The 18,139-nt window shown below is 41.5% G+C and overlaps 1 protein-coding gene across 1 annotated transcript; it reads left to right on the forward strand.

Moving 5' to 3' along the window:
• The first annotated feature begins 379 nt into the window (after positions 1-379).
• jcadb (junctional cadherin 5 associated b) lies at positions 380-17,939 on the forward strand. Its single transcript, XM_087811406.1, has 4 exons — positions 380-1,171; positions 7,950-8,378; positions 12,312-16,177; positions 16,612-17,939. The coding sequence occupies exons 2-4, from the start codon at positions 8,053-8,055 to the stop codon at positions 16,644-16,646; spliced, it is 4,227 nt and encodes a 1,408-aa protein (XP_087667532.1). The 5' UTR covers positions 380-1,171; positions 7,950-8,052; the 3' UTR covers positions 16,647-17,939.
• Positions 17,940-18,139: the final 200 nt, after the last annotated feature.

Raw genomic sequence — 18,139 nt, forward strand, 5'->3', positions numbered from 1 at the left:
TATATGTTGCTAACTAACACATTTATTTGTGAATTAATTCAATGCATTTTTAATGCAATTGCCCCTTAATTATAAGTAAAATATATTCATTTATTGGAAGAAAATAGAAAAAAGAAATGAATATTAGTTAAAAGGTAATGGGTGCCATTTCAAATTTAATAAAGCTATTTTTTAAAGACTTAGGTTGTAATGCTGCTTAAAATACATGTAAAATATATTAATTCATTGGGATAAAATCGGAGAAATATAATTAATTGTTCAAGAGTTTATACATGTTTCTATTATTAACACATTTATTTTGCTATTTGTTTTGCAATGTATTTAAATCTGAATAAAGCTTGAATAGAATTGAAAAGAAAGATATTCATTTAAAAAAAAGGGAAAATTCTAAATATTTTTTTTATCTAACTTATTACATTTTATGTAAAAAGTATTTATGGCAGCCCAAATAAAAAATGAATAAAATACAGTTAAGAAAACCCTTTTATTGACTTTAAATTCCTTCTGTTTCTGATAAATGTTTATTTGCTGCAAATTAGTTTAAAACAAAAATACATTTCTGAACAGAAAAAACACCACCAATTCATCTATGAAGATCATTTTTGTTTCTTCTTCTCATGTCCCCCTCACATTAGATCATTTCCCTTTGGCCCCCCCCTCACATAGTCGAAAGGGCCCCAACCTTGCATGGGACTCGACCTTTGCCCTCTGGTGAGGAATCCCTTCAGAGAGCAGTTGGCGCAGAAAAAAAAAGAAGAAAAAAACCCTGAGCCCAGCACATTGAATTACCCGGGGCTGTCTTGGCGTTGGGACGGGGAGGGGGACCCACATAGTGACGAGTCATCATCAACATCAGCAGAAAAAGGGCGAGGCATCTCCTGGAGAACAGGAACCACGTGAAAGGAGCCGAAACACACTGTTGCTATAGGATTAAAAAAAAAAAAAAAAAGGGGGTTGAAGTTGTGAGACTTTGGGAGAAACCATTCTCGCATCCCCGTGTTCTGTTGGCTGCATGCGTGCGAGCAAGCCCACCCCACCTTCAGCTGGAGTGAGGAGAGCCCATCCAGGCAGCAACCAGCGCGTCTCTACCTACCAATCATCATGCTCGGCTCTGCAGCAGCTCCAGCTGGGCGCAGGGGAACTGCGACGGCCGCGCCAAGCATCCTCCCAGGTACGCGCTCCTCCGCCTCACGCCCTTATTATTTTCTGTTCCTCCCTATAAAAACCTCCGCTTGCTGCTGCATGATGTTTCCACCCGGGAGGGCGCGGCTGCAAGCGGCGTAGGTAAGCTCCGTCACAAACAAAAAAAAAAACAGAGGCGCTAACGCCGCTCGTCCGCCGCTCGTCCGCCGCGCGCACCAGCGTGTTCGCCCTTCGACCGAGCCGCGCCGCTGCCGCGCCACTGACGCGTCGCATCTCCAGGAGCATGTGGAGGATTTTTTTTTTTCTTCTTCATCTCCTTCTTCCTCTCCTTCTCTCTCTCTCTCTCTCTCTCTCTCGGGGCGAATCATTTTCAGTCAATTTCCCCGTCGCTGGTGCCATATTGCAGCAGCAGGGGCTCCAGTAGGTCACACCGTTATCTTTCTATGTATTATTGATGGACGTTTGTTATGATACCTCGGATCTGTTTCACGTCATCATTCATTCATTCATCCGTCCGTGAACACACCTGGAATATTTACCCCCCCCACCCCGCCATCCACACGGATTTTTTTTTTAACATGCAGTTCTGGAGCTGCTCTGTCACTAGGTAGGATGAAGGTGCGACTCCCTCGCCAGGGATGGAGCTGCACCTGTGCATCACTTTGATTTTCGGGGGTTCATGGATGTCATGTGAGGTGTCGCCGGCGGAGAAAGAGATGGTTTATTATTTTTTTTTTAATGTTTTTATGGGGTGACCTTTTTTGCGGGATTAAGGTCGAATTGGGAACTGGAGAGAGAGAGAGAGTCACGTGACGTAAACTGGTTGAAGTTGGAGATGACGTTTGAGTTGTGGTGTCTGCACGACGACCATCGTGGCCAAAAAAAAAACATAAAACAAAGGAAATTCACACGTATGCTTTCTTTTTGAGGTTTTTATTGAAGTATTTTTTGCACCTCGAAAAGATTTAAGGTAATATATAAAATAATATTCGAAATTAGTTTACATTTTTAAAAATAAAGTTATTATAAAATCATATTTTTAGCATATATTTTATACGTTTTGCTACTCTATGTTTGCATGATGGCCCCTGCACAGAATGTGGCCCCTGAGGAAATTTAAACGATAACAGGATGAACATTTGAAATCATTGTAACAAGACGTGTGTAATCTCTGAAAACCTGAACTTTGCCTGGTGTGTATTTGGGATGAGAAGGATCAAAAGTACGTGTATATTGCAGTACAGTTGCAAATTTACCTTGTTATTATTTTCGTTGAGTGTAATATGTTCAACTTGAGGTGATAAGAATTATTTACCATCATTTTATTGAACTGGATAATCCATGAGATCATCGGAGTAAATGATTTAATCTTGTTGACTATTCTTTACATTGACTGAATTTTGATGAAGAATATTACGTTAAGTTTGAAGTTTCAAGTCATATATTTATCATTTTGCAGTTGCTGTAGAAGTCTTTTGCTGACATCCCTGCTTGTTTGTTTGTGATGACGCAGGTGTAAGGTACTTATTTTGGGATAATATAATCGAAGAAAACACTTTTTATTCACCTTATTTATCATATGTTTTTGGAGTTTCTCAAGCTACTGTTTTGATCTGAAGGCGGGGAGCTTGATTTTTCCACCACAGCAGCAGGAGTTTGAGCGAATTATACGCAGTTAGTGATTGAACACGTCACAGTATTTCTGACACTGCGTGAGAATCTGTTGAACCGTGTGTGTGAGAGAGGTGAAGGTGTTTATATCAAGCCCGCCCCGTGGAGCTGTTACATGGCTAAAAATGTATATATAAATGTGATTTATGATTTATAATTTAACTTTTTGTTGATCCATAAGTTCATCTGCGTAAATCATCAAATCTTGTTTACTTTTCTTTGCATTGACTGAGTTTTGATTTTTTTTTTCAAGTATTTGTTTGAAGTAGAAATGTTTAGTCTTTATTTCTGATGGAAAATAACTAAGCAAATATGAAGCCAGATTTTAGTTTTTCAAAAATTTTGAAGAACATTTACATCGGTTAATTCATCTTATTTTTAGCTTCGACGTCGACCGACCCTTTGATTGATTTGATTGACAAATCGATCCGGGGAAATGTTCACTTTGGGAACTCATCCTGAAAAGTTGTTTTTGTCAGGAATACACAAAAAAAAGGTCTTAAACTACCTCAATCTTACTTGTCTAAAGAGCATTTGTGAAGTAAAATCACAGGATCTTCTTAAATTTGACGTTTAAATTAAATTGTGACTGTATTCTTAATGTTAACATGGGCAGTTAGCGTAATTTGTTTTTAATTACGACATCTTTATTTTAAATTAAGTTCAACAAAATCATCCTAATTTTATCGGGTTAAAAGTCCTTTTCTTTAACAGCTAACTGTATTTTTAGTAGCACTCATGAAACAATTGTTGGCTAACATGCTAACAACCTCATTGGCTAAAAACACTCGCTAAACTTACATGATTACAAACATTTTTGGTAACAAAAAACAAACACTTTTGTATTTACATTTACTTTACATCAAGTTTTTTGAACAACAGCGTCAGTGGCGAGCTATAAAAACGAGGAACTCTAAAACCTAAACTTACCTCTGCCAAGGAGTGAGGGAAGTTTTTTACCTGTGTTGGATTGTATTTTTCTGTCAAAGCGAAGGTGAAAAGGTTGAGGTAGAAGAATTTCATATTGGTGTTGATCTGTGTTTCCATCTGGACTTAAGAAAGTTTTGAAGGTTTTGTCGCTCACTTGTATGGCTTCTCACCGTCGTTGCTCAACAACTATGTTCAGAACTACAAAAAAAACTATATAAATTAACTACAATAGTGAGAACGTTTGTCTAGTAGTTAAAACTCTTTTCGCAGTTAAATAAGAGGTGCCAGTTATAATCCCGGATTTTTGCTTTTACTGCATCATGTATATTTCATTAAACGCTGTACGCTGTACGTGTAGAAATATGGTCGACTCCTTGGCAGAGGTATGCACCATCTCACTACTTTTGAAGTCCCGGATTGAATCAACATATTTTTAAATGTACTCTTAATTACCTCTCAAGCCGAAAACACTCGTGGTGTTCCAGATCTAGATTGCGCAAACGCTGAGCACTGAGTTGCTTCTGAGGAACTGAGCTGCTTGGTGGGGGTCTGCACTCTCCTAGTGTTATTCAGATATCTTCATGCTTTAGTTGTAAGTAAAAGGAGCATAAATGCACTGGATTCTCGAATCGTTTCCTCAAATGCACGTCAGGGAATGTGTTGCACAATAACAGAGCGAGAGGTTGTTGGTCAAACGCCTCGATCAGTCAAACGTGCATGTGTCTGTAACTAAACTCTTCAACTGTTACTTTGTTTTTTTTATTTTACTTCTGTGCTGATCTTTAAAAACCATTCACGTCTCCTAAAATGGAGAATAAAATGAAGAACAGATAAGAAAATAAAAGCTGCTTAAAATACGACACACATAAGTGTAAAAGCACTTTGAGAGGGCAGCCTCCTGCCAAGCAGCTCATTTTCCACTTTCCATATTCGTAATTAAACACCTTTTATAGCATTTGAAATATATATCGTTTAAATAGTCAAATTCAAATGATCCAACTGTCGCTTTCTTCACAGAGGGTAAGGATCTTCAAATAAGTTTCGGATCCAGATGGTAATCTAGAACATTATATGTTCTTGATCCTATTATCCACACATTTTGACATTTTCTCTGTGGAGAAATTCCATCAACAGACAGACAAACAAAAGTAAACACAATATTAATAGAATATATGACATTAAGTAATAGAAGTAGAAGTACAATCATTTGTAGACATTAAAATAGCAGAATTTAACAACTGAAACTATCAAGTAATAATCATGAAAACTTCATTTGTTTATTTTTGTTCACTTAAGAAAAATAATGAAATAAAATCTACTGCTTATTTACTTTTCGGGGTAAAATAATAATTGTAATTAAAGTAAATTATTTTTTTGGGTTGTTCTTTTCTATCATACAAACTTTCTTTCCCCTGAGTTGAATTTATAATTATTCTTAATAAAATGTTGCATTTTTTATGGAAAATAATAAAATAGTAATTGATATAATATACCGGTGGAAACCATAACTGCACCTTTAAATCCTTCTGATGATTTTAAAAACTCTTCCGTGCCAAGATGGCCGTCACATCTGTTAAAGTTACAAAAAAAACTGTTCCTGTGTTGTTTTCCACTGAAGGTTTTGTTGTTGCTATGCAAAGGAAGGTGTCACATGACCCCGTCGCAACGGTGGCAGAGCATCGGCTGCCTTTTGTGTCAGAGCTTCTCACCTTCTCTGAGTTAATTCTGAAAAAAAAAGCCTCCAGTAGATTCGCTGCTCGTCGTCTCCACTTGACGAGCCAGGAATAGTTGGAGGACGTATGGATCATAAGAGCCCGATTCTTTTTTTTTTGGGGGGGGGGTTATTTTTAGGATCAGCCTCGACGAGACATTGATGTTTCATTTACTTTCATCACCAGGGATTATTTTAAAACCTCAGAGAGAAGTGAGAGGTTTTTTCTTTTTTACAATGAGTCAGTTTTTAATGAGCGACAAAATGAACGTCATGTTCCGATCGTCACCTTGTTGTTAAGATCAGGAAGTTCTTGAATAATGTCTCAATAGTTAAATATATGAAATAAGAATATAATTCTTTTTTTTTGTAAAGTACAATTCTTCCAGTTTTCTTCAGCATTTTAGCGAAGATTTCAATCATTTTTAGAGGCAAACATACTTATTTTTCTATATATATATATTTAAATATGTTTATAAATATTTAAAAAAAATTATACAAAATGTTTTTCTCTTTTTATTAGTTCCATAAATCTTTTCTCCAAAAATTAAAGACGTTTTGGGGATTTATTCATTATATTTATTTAACAATTGAAGTTCGATTTTTTTTTAAATCTGCAAAAAAAAGGGATTTAAATCTTTTTTTCTTGGTTATAGTTCTGTGATAATTCTACATTTAACTTATCGTCATCATAGCAAGAGTTCTGGCTCTTAAAAGAACAAATATACAAATAAATAATAGATAAATATGTTTTTTTTCGTGTTTCTGTTTTGAGTTTATTATTTGTTTATTCATTTTAAATGTGTCTTGAATCAAGCTTTTCTTGTACCTTTTAATCATTTCAACCTCCTTTTTTTTAATAGAAATAAAAAAAGAAGAAATACACCATTGCTTTTTTTTGCTTTTTAAAAGAAGCACAATGACTAAATTGTTTCCTATCTGAGGAGTGTCTTTGAACGCAGCACGTTTGTAACACACAATAAATGTCACTATACAGTATGTGTTACACAAATGACATATATATCGATTAATAATGTATGGATTTAACACTGTATTTAATTCTATTTTTAATGAAAAAATTATATTTAACTGATTCAATATATAACCCATTAGCTTTGTTAACTAAGTAGCTAGCATCTCTAACCTTGAGCTCCGTCGTCCATCCATGACTCGGGGTAGATCTCGTCGTCGTCGTCGAGACTCACGTCGGACATCCATCAACACCCGCATAATTGAATGTGTAAAACAAATGAAAAGTCTCCTCCCGAACCAAGATCACTCGCGTTTAACGGCCTCGGCGTCAGACAGACTTCTAACAAGACATGAATCAAGAGTCGCCGGACCACGAGTCAGAAAAAACCTGATTAGCCAAAAATGCTTGAGTGTGCAAAAGAGCAGACGACGACGACGACGACGACGACGACGACCGAGATGCTGTTTTACAAGCGTCGCTGTCGTCTCTGTCGCTGCAGGACCGAGTCTTCCAGACATGAACGGATAAATGTGATGCTTTTCATCTCTCGCTGGCGTCTGGAAACATTTTCCATCCACTTAAAAAAAAAAGAATAAAAATTCTCAGGTGCATAAGTGACTAATGATTGGTTACAGTTTAGTGCCAGACCAGGTGCTAGGGAATATTGAAGACATTTGTTTCTGGCTCCCCCTACTGTAATAATAGGGTATTTGGAAAAGTCATGACTTTCTAGTCACCTTAGCCCCGTCAACGCGTGTATTGGTTCGGACAAGAATCAAGTTTTTGTCACTTTTTGTCTTCCTGGAAAATGTACTACTGACTCTTTCAAGAAACATCTTAAGAGGTTTTTTTTTATTCGTTCAGGCTTTACCTTGATTTTGTGGAACTCCTGTTGTGTTATCAGTTTTATCTTGTCTTGAAGTATATATTTTATTGAATATTGTTTTGATTGTTTAAGCGCTTCGTAACCCTGGTCTGGAAAAGCGCTATATAAATACAAATTACTTACTTACTTACTTACTTACTTACTTCAGCCAAAAAATGGAAATGAATGCAACTGCCGTCACGGTCCAACTGTTTCTAAAGCTGTTTGGGGGTCACATGGGTGTCTCGTCATAAAAAGTTTGGGTCATGAAGATAAAATGATAGATACAATTGAATGACCTTAAAATGTTCTTCAAAAGTGCTTCAAAAAAAAAGGGAAAACGCACGAATTTTGTTCTGAAAAAACTCTTTGAACGTGTTTCCATTTTAACAGTTGCCTACGTTAGTGATAGTTCACTCATTTTCAACTCACCCTTGTGTCAACTAAGGGTTTATTTTTAGAATTACAGACGAAAATCTTTGTTGTATGTGTCAAAAGGAAACTAGAATTTTTTGGCTGAACTTTAAGTTCTGTCAGTATAATTTTGGTCAATGTTATCTGCTTGTAGTTTGTGTCCCATGGTTTGTGCTATCACGGTACCAAAGTATCATCTGTACCCTTTCCCCCGTAAGTGACCCTCCCTTCTCTCCCCTCAGTGATGGCCTCTGCTGAGCAGCCGAGCCCCAGCGTCCACCAGCGTCACAGCGCATAAAGGCAACACACCCACCTTTTGCCCTCGTGCCCAGCCACAGACCCGCCATGTACAGCGTGGAGGACCTCCTCATCTCGCATGGATACAAACTGCCCAAGAGCGGCCCACCCTCTGCCACGCCTTACGACAAACGCCCCGCCACCGACTGCCAGCGCGAACTCGTGGACAACCGGGGTCCCGTCCGGGGGGCGCTGAACGGGTACGAGGCGGAGCGCGGGGCCTCCATCACGGGGATCTACGGCAACAGGCAGGCCCTGTTGAAGGCGTACCCCGCCATCGACAACGAGAGCGGCGAGAGGAACCAGAGGAAAATCGGCATCGGTATCCTAGGAGACGGTCCGGCTTTAGGAGATTCTCTGGCCACAGACAGCGGGTGAGTTTACCGCCCCCCCCAACTCACTCTTCCATTCACACTTTGGCCCTTTGGTATTGCATGCGAGCCTGCACTGCGCAGGTTTTTCTCATCCTCGCTTCCCCTCCTTCCCCCGAGCTGCAGCAGAGAAATATGAAATGTGTCTTCTTCTTGAGCGATCCTCCACGCCGAGCACGCCCGGAGACGTAATCACTCCACTGTAAACACTGGCGCACCGAATCACGCCCAGCACGTGCTCTGTGATGTAAGCATGTTGCTGGGCAAGTGCTGCTGCTGCTGCTGCTGCTACAGTAGCTGCTGCTGCTGCTGTTGCTGCTGCTGACGATGATCCATTGACTCGGATGACGAACAGATCTGCAGAGCATCAGACCTCTTTTTGATTTATCCCCCCCATTTTTTCCTTTCACACTCACCCGCGCCGCAAATTTCACATGACGTGGTTTTCACAACGTGATCATGCCACTTGCATTTCGTGAAGGATTACAGACGAAATTACGGCGACGTCTCTCCCTCCAAAGATACCGTTTAAAAAACCAAACATCTCACATCTTTCATTATCACGTCCAACGCCGACATATCCGACACGCAAGGATCAACCTCCGCCGATACCATTCCTCTCTTTTCCTTCCTTGCTCTCCTCACTTGTTCCCCATCTCACTCCCAACCTCAACACTCTTTGTATATTGAGAAAACTGCAACAACATCACTATACTAAAGGCTACATTCATAAAAGTAATTATAATCACATATTATTGTTAATACGGTGAGTAATACGGGTCATTTTTGTGGTAATTACAGTTGGTCCTATTGTGTCATATTGTGGTTAACCTTCTAAGCTTTTTTGCCAAATTTTTAATTTGAATAAACTGCATATTTAAATACATTGTACCGACTGAAAAGGCACCAACGTAGTCTGTCATTTTAAAAAACTGTATTTAGTAACTGATGCAGCGAATGCCAAAACACAGATACACTATTCTCAGCTTGCGGTGTACGACAACAACAACAACAACTCTTACTTACTATTAACTGCAGAAACCGAAATATTGCTTAATCCAACCCAGTAATCCAGTACCCATCGGTCTCAAGACACCTTCACTGACTAAGGTAAAACTCTGAATTTAACGACTGCAAAATAAATTAATCTTAGGATCAATACATCAAAAAAGAAGTACGTTACAGACAATGGTGGGGACGCAGCGTGATCAGAGGAGCTGTAATATAATTTCACTGGGTTCTTAATCTATAAGGGATAGTTCACCCAAAAAAAAAGTTTTCTACTCACCCTCATGTCTACTAAGGGTTGGGATTATTTTTACATTAAAGGGCACCTAATGTGCTGATTTAAGTGTCTCTTAAATTGTTCTAGGACCTCTATTATACTCATCAGAATATTTATTTTTGCACAAAACTCTCATAACAAAGATATTTACATTAGAGAATACGCTTAAGCCCCGCCCACTTAAAATGCGCTGTTTTGCCTGAAAAGAAGTCTTGTCCAAGCACCCACGCCAACTCTGCTCTGATTGGTCACAAAAACACAAGTTGCATTCAAGGACTCATGTTAATTTCAAACTCACCCCTGAAACTCCCGTTTTGTACAATTAAAACAAATAATTAAAACTAAAGTTTGCTTAATGTACACGTTACAAAAAACACCTAAAGGCAGAAGTAACTCTCACCATGTTTACATAAATATTTATTTTGTTTATTAACATGTATGTACTTAACTGATTTAGTGCTTCTAGGGGAGGACACCTGCACCGGTGTGATGTCAGAATGTTGAATTTAAACCGTGATCTCGTTTGGAGAGATTTTAGACGAGAACTTTATTAAGTAATAACTTCAAAACGGAGCAACGTCGTGATGAACGAACAACTGCAATTTGAAGAGGACGACTTCAACATTTACAAAATGTGAATAGGTCGGAGAGTTGGGTTTTCACATTAGGTGCCCTTAATAAGTTGTTTTAATGTAACGTGAAACTGGAGCTCAGGTGTCTTCGTCTTCATCTTCGTCCAAAAAGAGACTTAAAAACATCTAAATACCTCCATACTGCTCGTCTATAACGTCCGTCTTGTGTTGAAGCCTCAACAGGAGCACAGACAGGAAGTACTCCGGGCGAATATCGCTAGAGCTTCCAGTGTAGACAGTAGATATAATAGAGTAAATTTTGGATGAACTATCACTTTAAAGGGCACCTAATGTGAAAACCCATGAATGTGTTGTAATGGGTACATTAAGCAGCAAACCTTATTTTTATGATTAGTTTTTAATGCAAAAAATGGGGGTTTCAGGGGTGAGTTTGAAATTTACGTGAGTCATTGGATGCAACGTGTGTTTTTGTGACCAATCAGAGCAGAGTGAGCGTGGTTGCTTGGACAAGACCTGAGCTGTGTCTCAAATCGCATACTTGCGTACTCAAAGTTAGTATTTTTAGTGCGTAAGTGTGTCTCAATTCTTAGTATGTAAATGTAGTGCTCCATACACACTAAATTGTCACTAAAACGCCCACAAAACTGAGTATGGATCGATGGACACTTTCTACCCAGAACGGCTCCATCTTAGTGACGTTGACGTTGACGTTTTTTCTTTATTTCTTCTTCCAAACTTGCAAAACGTGCTGCCAGAAGGTGGCGATAGTGTTCCTACAGCTGTCGCGTCATTTCCTGTTAGTGTGTAGCAGCAGTGTTTGATTTGAGACATACTATCTGGGGAGAATTAGTTACTAGTTAGTACGTACACTATCCTGATGCATACTAACTTCTAGTATACTAAGAGAAGTATGCGATTTGAGACACAGCATTGATCTCAGCGAAAACAGCTAATTTTAAGTGGGCGGGGCTTAAGCGTATTTTCTAATGTAAATATCTTTATTAAATGATGGTTTTGTGCAAAAATAAACGTACTGATGAGTATAATAGAGGTCCTAGAAAAATTTAAGACACACTTAAATCAGCACATTAGTTGCCCTTTAAGAATTTCTCTGAGTGGATAAACTCTGTGAGAATGTATTTGAAAAGTGAAAAATTAATTTCACAGATTTAATTCATTGCTTAACTCGGAATGTAACCCTTCAAAAAGAGGGGACAGAGGTACTGTAAATAATATACCAGTGGTCACCAGCACCACTTCTCTATCCACCAATAATTTAATGGTAAATCAAAATCCCAGAAATGTTTGTTTGATGGTTGAAGACATCGGCAGATGAGATTAGACACACTAACGCCTGCGCTCACATGAAAGCCGTTTTTGCTTCTGGTTATCAACCTTTTCCTGTGACAGTTGCGTTATTGGCACAGCTGCCAGATCTTGCACCTTAGAGATAAAAATAAAAGTGTAACTAAATCTCCTGGAAGAAGAATTTACGGCTACTGGGGAATAATGTGGAAGATTTTTTCACATCTCATGCTCATCGACTCTGATTTATATTCAAGAATTAAAAGCTTCTGATCTTCATTTTCATCGTTCCAGCGGCCCAATGGCCTCAGACTAATTCTGTTCTGATGCGCACACGTGTCTGAGTTACTAGTCTTTGTGTGGAGGAGATTTTCCACACTGTGAATTCTATGACAAATGGTGGTGAAGTAGATGTTTTTCTAGAGCATTTTTGAAGAATTGGGGCTTTGGCTTTTAAATTCAAACTGTAACTAGCTAATAGCCACTTTCCAAAATAATCAAATCCACCTTTAACAAACATGCAGATTTAAGTTCCCTCAGAACTCCACCCTAATCTGTTTTACTTTGCTGACATGTTGTCCTTGCCCAACCTGCAAGGTGTGACTGTCTTGGAGTTGGTTAAAGGGGCGTTAAACCTATATTAGCAGCCATACTTCACCGGTGATACAGTGATAAAATGCTAACTGTCAATGTGCTGATGTGCTCAAAAGAAGTGTTTCTTCCTGTAAAACACTGGGCTCTTTGTCTTTCCAGGTTCTACGATGTTCCTAGTTTGACATATTCCGAGCATCTAAGCCACGATGAAAGGGACATTTCCTATTGGCGAAGGCGAGGACAGGACTTCAGTATCCTTTTGGACTATGCTGATGGCAGGGAACTTAGGGCCTCAGCCGGAGCTTGGAGACCACAGGCCCTGATAGCAGCAGAGGAACTTCGCGCAGAGAGACAAGCGCAACAGCTATGGGAGGAAATTTCCTGGTTGAGGGACCCGGATGCTCCTGGTCACCTCAGGGTGACCGGGGAGCGAAAGTGTCAAAGCCTTGGCACAGAAGAATGGCGACCCGCTATAGGCCTAGGAGATGGAGACCGGTGGACTCAGGATCAGTATCGTCTTCGAACCCCTGAAGGGTTTTTTCACCCAAGAACTAAAGCAAAGTCTCAATCTCTCCCAAGAGTTTTGTCACCTGATGGAACGGAAGGCAGGGAACTCATTCCATCCAGACCAAGCCTGCCAGATAGACAACAGAGGATGAACAGCACTGTGTATTCTGGGCCGTACAGCCGATATGTCTACAGTAGTGCTTATGGCAGGGACCGTTGGGGTAGGAATGCCGGGCCTAGCAGCCAAGTTGCACTTTTACCAAAGCCCAGGTTTAGCAGGCCTTTAAAGCCACCGTCATACGAGATTCACCAGCAGACCAGGGGTAGCGCAGAAATGCTCGCCATAGACCAGGGTTATAAACAAAAAGACCGATCTCTATACTATCATAGGGGTGGAGAGCTGAGACATGACTATTTTGCACAACAATCCCTCACTGGTATGGAGCCACCAGGCTATATTCCTCCTCCATCATATAGAAGGATCCCACCGCCCAGAGCAGTGTCAATCAATCGCAATGAAGTGATGAACCTACGTTGGAGGTCAGAATCAATGCATATGCCTAGTTCAGATCCGGGGAGGTGGCTTTCTAGACAGGCGAGTAGTTCGTGGGTTGGACATTATGGTGATCGTGGATCAACTTATAGGAGGCAGGTCCATTCTGGGTATGATGATGTACCAAGCCAGCCTCGGTCTTTACCCATCGAGGACATCAGAGCGAAACAAATCTCAGGAGGACCCAGTGGAAATTCTCTCACTGACTCAGACAAAATTCGTAATATCAACAAAGAGATTCCGTCCACTAAGAATTTAGGACAATCTACCCATGATAGTGCCTTTCCTCCCCAGCAGGGTCCAGCTCCTGTAACAGACACACGCAAAACAGCTTCTAACGAAACAGAAAATAATATAAGATGGTGCAACAGGGGTTTAACGAAAAAAAGTGACAATGTAGCGTTAGAACAAAGCCGAAGTCAGTTTTTCCCTTCATCTATCCTGGGTAAACCGCCACCTCCCCCCTGCAAGCCAGCAGAACAGGTCGCCTCTGAAACAGCAACGGAAATAACAAAAGTGGATCAGCTGGAACTCCAAGAGAAAGAGCGTGAGAAAGAGAAAGAAAGAGAAAAAGAGAAGGAAAGAGAGAAAGAGAAAGAAAAAGAAAAAGAGAAGGAGAAAGAAAAGGAGAAGGAGAAATCAAAGAATCTAAAAAAGAGACTAAGTGAGACAATATTTTGTCTGGTGTCTGTGCCTGTTACTCCACAGCCCACTGGAACCATAATACGTGATCAGAACAACAACAATGAGAAGTCGCCAGACCCAGCAGACAGTCCCTGTGACAATAAAACTGGTCACTTGACAAACCAAAGTCTCCAAAGCACATCTTCAGCTGAGGCTGAGCTACAGGCACTAACAGGAAGCTTTGCAAGCAGTAAAACGAGCAGCAGAGCGAGCAGTAAAATGTTCAAGAAACTTCCCTGTAGACCCCCCAAAATTAATCACTACAAAGAGTTAAAACTTTCAGGGTCATGGCCTGCTAACCAGTATAGAGACCAGGAGACTCAAACTAGCCCAGAGGCTCAGGATCCCGCCTCTGAAAACAAGGAAGCACATGAAGACCCTCTTCCTGCTGGCTCGGATGTTCCACCTGATCCTACTGCTGTGGGCTCGGCATTCACATTCCCCATAAAGGGAGTGAAGAGTCTTAAACTCTCAAGTAACAGCGCCTTTTCTCTGACCGCCACCTTCTCCAGCCAGTTGAACAAGAGCACAGCTCAGCAGACAGCAATGACGCCCTCAGGAAATATGGAGGATCCAGCTGCAATCGGTGGGGAGGAAGAAATCGAAGTTCCTGAATTTCTCTTGAAACCGGTGAGTCGACCATGGGACGCTGTCAAAGAGCTGGAGACGATAAAAAAGGAAGTCCAAGAACAACAGCAAAAACAGTGCAACAAACAACCCAGTGTTGATAAGTGCATTGAGGACCTCAATGAAGCCTACAAGGACATCCTGGAGCTTGGCACGGCCAGCAATAAAGTTCCCGATGGCTCAGTTCAAATTCCAGAGCGTATCAAAATCCGACTGACATCAGAACCACTCAATAAGCCCAGCAGCCTTAGACGCAGTGCAGTTAGCTGGTCTGTCGATCCAGAATACAGGGAGATCAAAAGCGCCTTTTCCAGGCCGGCCACCAAATCTGTTACATTTAGCAAACAGCTCAGAGAGGAGCTTCCCGTGCCACCACGTGAAACCGGGTTCAGAGAATACAGGGTCATGTCGCATCTTGCACGCAGACGCAGTAATGACGGCAGGACGGTTAAACTGGACCTGTCGGACGAACCCGTAGAGACACCGCTTAGTGACTTTAGTCCAACGGCAAATACTGCAGCAGCAGAGGTACCTTGGGCTGACAGACAGCCCATGCAAGATGCTTCAACATTAACCAGCCCACCGGACTATGAGGACATATGTCAGACCTTGCGTAGAGAACCAGGCGATCCTAACAAGCCGTCCACCGGGACTGATGGAGAACTTCTACAAGATCTAGGTGCAGATTTGGAAGAAGAATGTCCGATATGTAAGAGAGAAATGGAGAATCAGCTGCGACTGGCCCCCCTGCCACCACTTCATGAGGAAAACAGTTCTGACAGTTCAGCCAATCAAAATGGCAGTCCTCCACAGTGCGGGCCGCTAGACAGTCCAAATGAGAATGAAAATACAGCAGAGCAGCGTGACTTAAGCTTGAATCCATCAGATCCTGATCCCTGTCCTGAACAGCCTTTGTCATTGGCTGGAGAGGGTGAAACCACAAACACTCAGACAGAGGACTCAAGCGCAGCCAATACTGGGGACGTTGAACCCGCCAATGAAGTTTTAGAATGCACAGGATGTGACGTTTCTATTGAACCAGCTGGTGCTACGGAACATGATGAAACAGCATCAAAGGAGTTGGGTACAACCGATGCCATGATAGGAGAAACACCACAGTGTAGTGGAGACACGGCTGAAATTAAAAATGACCTGGAGGACAATACGAAGCCAGAGGAAGGTGTAAAGGTGCAAGAGAAGAAGCCATTTTTAACTCCTGAACATCGGTTAGGTGTACGGACTTCTCTGGGTCGGGATCACCCTGGTTTACCAGAATTCCCCCCCGACAGACTGCCACTCTCAGTGCCTCCCACCCTGGATCGAAGGCTGTCTCTCAGTTTGGAAGGAGAGCGAAGGAGCAGAGGTGCCGCCCACAAGATGGAAGTGCTACAGAACAAATTGGCCATCTCTCCGGGTCGGGTGACGATTGAAAACCTGGCCAGTATGAGGGAGGTGGATTTTATGTATCGCATGAGGCGTCTCAGTATCAGAAGTACAGACTCTGGCGAAGGAGAAGTCGAGGGGGAGGGGAACGGTGACAGGGAAGAGGACTTGCCCTCTGCCTCTCGGCGAGAGACAGATAATGAAAAGGTCGCCCGTCCTCAGCTGGTCTCCTCGGAGACAACGTTGCAGTATAAGGAGCCATTTTTCTCAGGTAAGCCAATGAGCTTGCAATATCATGTTTGTAAAAAAAAGTCTAATGTTTTACCCTTTCCAGTTCCCCAAATTTGTTCTTACAGAAATATTTGAGGTTCATTCTCCATTTGGTATTCTCTGAACTTCATCTAAGGATTACTCTTGACTAATGCTATAACTTAAGCCTTATGTATATGAAGGTCAAGTTGACCCGGAGGCCTGAAAACCAATATGTTTGAGGTATCCCTTGTTTCGCCTCTGGGTCAAGGTGAACGGCCTCCCTGGCTTCCGGAAATACAGATGCAGTGGTGGAGTTTGTTCAACCTGACACAGAGGCAACACAAGGGATACCTCAAACATATTTGTTTCCATCTTCCCTTCCTTACTTTCTACTGTAATTGTGAACACTACACACTTTTTTCTTACTGATTCCTTCTCTTCTTTGCACCCCAGAACCCCACGATCACAGTCGAGTGAAGACATTGTAGAGAGAGACTGCGTCCACCCGCCCCCCTCTGAGGTTTTTAGCTCCAACACTGTGACCCGGCTGCCTACTAGAATGCCTTCATCTCATCTTGACACTGAAATGGCCTTCTTGTCCGACAAGAGCATTGTGTAGAACCCTCACCCTCTCTGCGCTGACTTCTGAGTGCTGTTCCACTGCCAAGGGAGGCGCCCCTTTAAAAACTCGTCGGGCAACTTCCACCATGACCCACACACTCCGACCCGCCCTAACCCCCCTTTCCCCCGCCTAAGGTTTAGTCTATTTTGTAGCAGCATCCCGTCTCCCTTGCTTTCCCTCCCAAACTCTCATTGGCAGACATTATGCAATTGATTTGCGCATACTGGAACTTGTGAAGCGTCGTGAGCGGTGCAGATCTTTTCTTTTCTGAATGAATGTTTCTGCGAGGTAGATTTGAATGTAAGCATTTATAGATTACAGTCTGACGGGGGGAGAGGTCCGCTCTTTATCATTTGCAGCAGAGTTGAATAATTGCAATTTAAAACATCGAGACGGAGCAAACTCAAGTCGACTCATATGTGGACGCTAGAGACAGTCGTGGGTGTCCCCTCGGTGTGTTAGGTAACAATGGTAACCAAGATATATAATTCAATATTTAACACAGACCAGTAGTTAATAATGACCATAACAACATTTATTATAAATAAGGATATATAAAAAAATAAAAGTGTAAATATTTGTCTTACCTTTATTTTCAAATCAACCGTTCAGCTTTACACCACTAGGGGGCGCGTGACAGCTCGAGTGGTTGCGATTATTCCGACCTCCTGCAGGTGATACGAGATTCTCTCCTCGAGCGTCAGAGTTGTTGTCATTAAGCTATTTCTTCAGTTACACCAAAAATATCGTGGTCTCGAGGCGAGGCTGTTTTTAGAAACTGGACTTCACTGTACCTGGCTCCAGAACTGTTTTACTTTCTAGATCGATCCGCCTTTTTTCTTTTCTCAGACGTCGTGCCCTTTTTTTTTTTTTTTCTTTTTCTCTCTCTTTTTCCTCGCGGCTTTTTCCTAACACGCGACCGAGCTCGTCGTCGTCGTCATCGCTCGACGAAAAAAACGAAAAAAAAAAACGAACTGCCTTCTCCGAAAACCAGACGAGCGTTCCCGGGGTCGGGTCGGCCGTGATTCTCCTCCTGATCGGATTTGACGAAGCTAAAATCTCCAGGTCACTTCAGGAAGCAATAAGAGAGAGGAAAGGGGAACGCCAAAAAAAGAGCAATATCGTTGTGGGCGGAGCTACCTAAGTCATGTGACAGGTGGAGGTGTCAGGGCAGGGGAGGGGGGAGGGAAGGGGTGGGGGTGGGATCTTCATTTATAGATATAAATATATATCGAACAGTCATCTGCAAAGAGACATCTCGCTCAGTATTTATTTTCCTATCATCCTTCTGTTGGCAAAATAAAAGTCTATTTTAAGATATATTTTCTAGTTTTATCAGTAGAAGAGTCATATTTAGAT

The sequence above is a fragment of the Callionymus lyra genome, chromosome 16, assembly GCF_982586985.1.
Source record: "Callionymus lyra chromosome 16, fCalLyr1.hap1.1, whole genome shotgun sequence".
Classification (NCBI taxonomy): domain Eukaryota; kingdom Metazoa; phylum Chordata; class Actinopteri; order Syngnathiformes; family Callionymidae; genus Callionymus; species Callionymus lyra.

Excerpts from the sequence above, each read along its gene's own strand:
- jcadb (XM_087811406.1), top strand. The coding sequence starts at position 8,053 with ATGTACAGCGTGGAGGACCTCCTCATCTCGCATGGATACAAACTGCCC. Across the intron at positions 8,379-12,311 it reads TCTCTGGCCACAGACAGCGG|GTTCTACGATGTTCCTAGTT; the intron begins GTGAGTTTACCG and ends TTGTCTTTCCAG. Across the intron at positions 16,178-16,611 it reads TAAGGAGCCATTTTTCTCAG|AACCCCACGATCACAGTCGA; the intron begins GTAAGCCAATGA and ends TTTGCACCCCAG.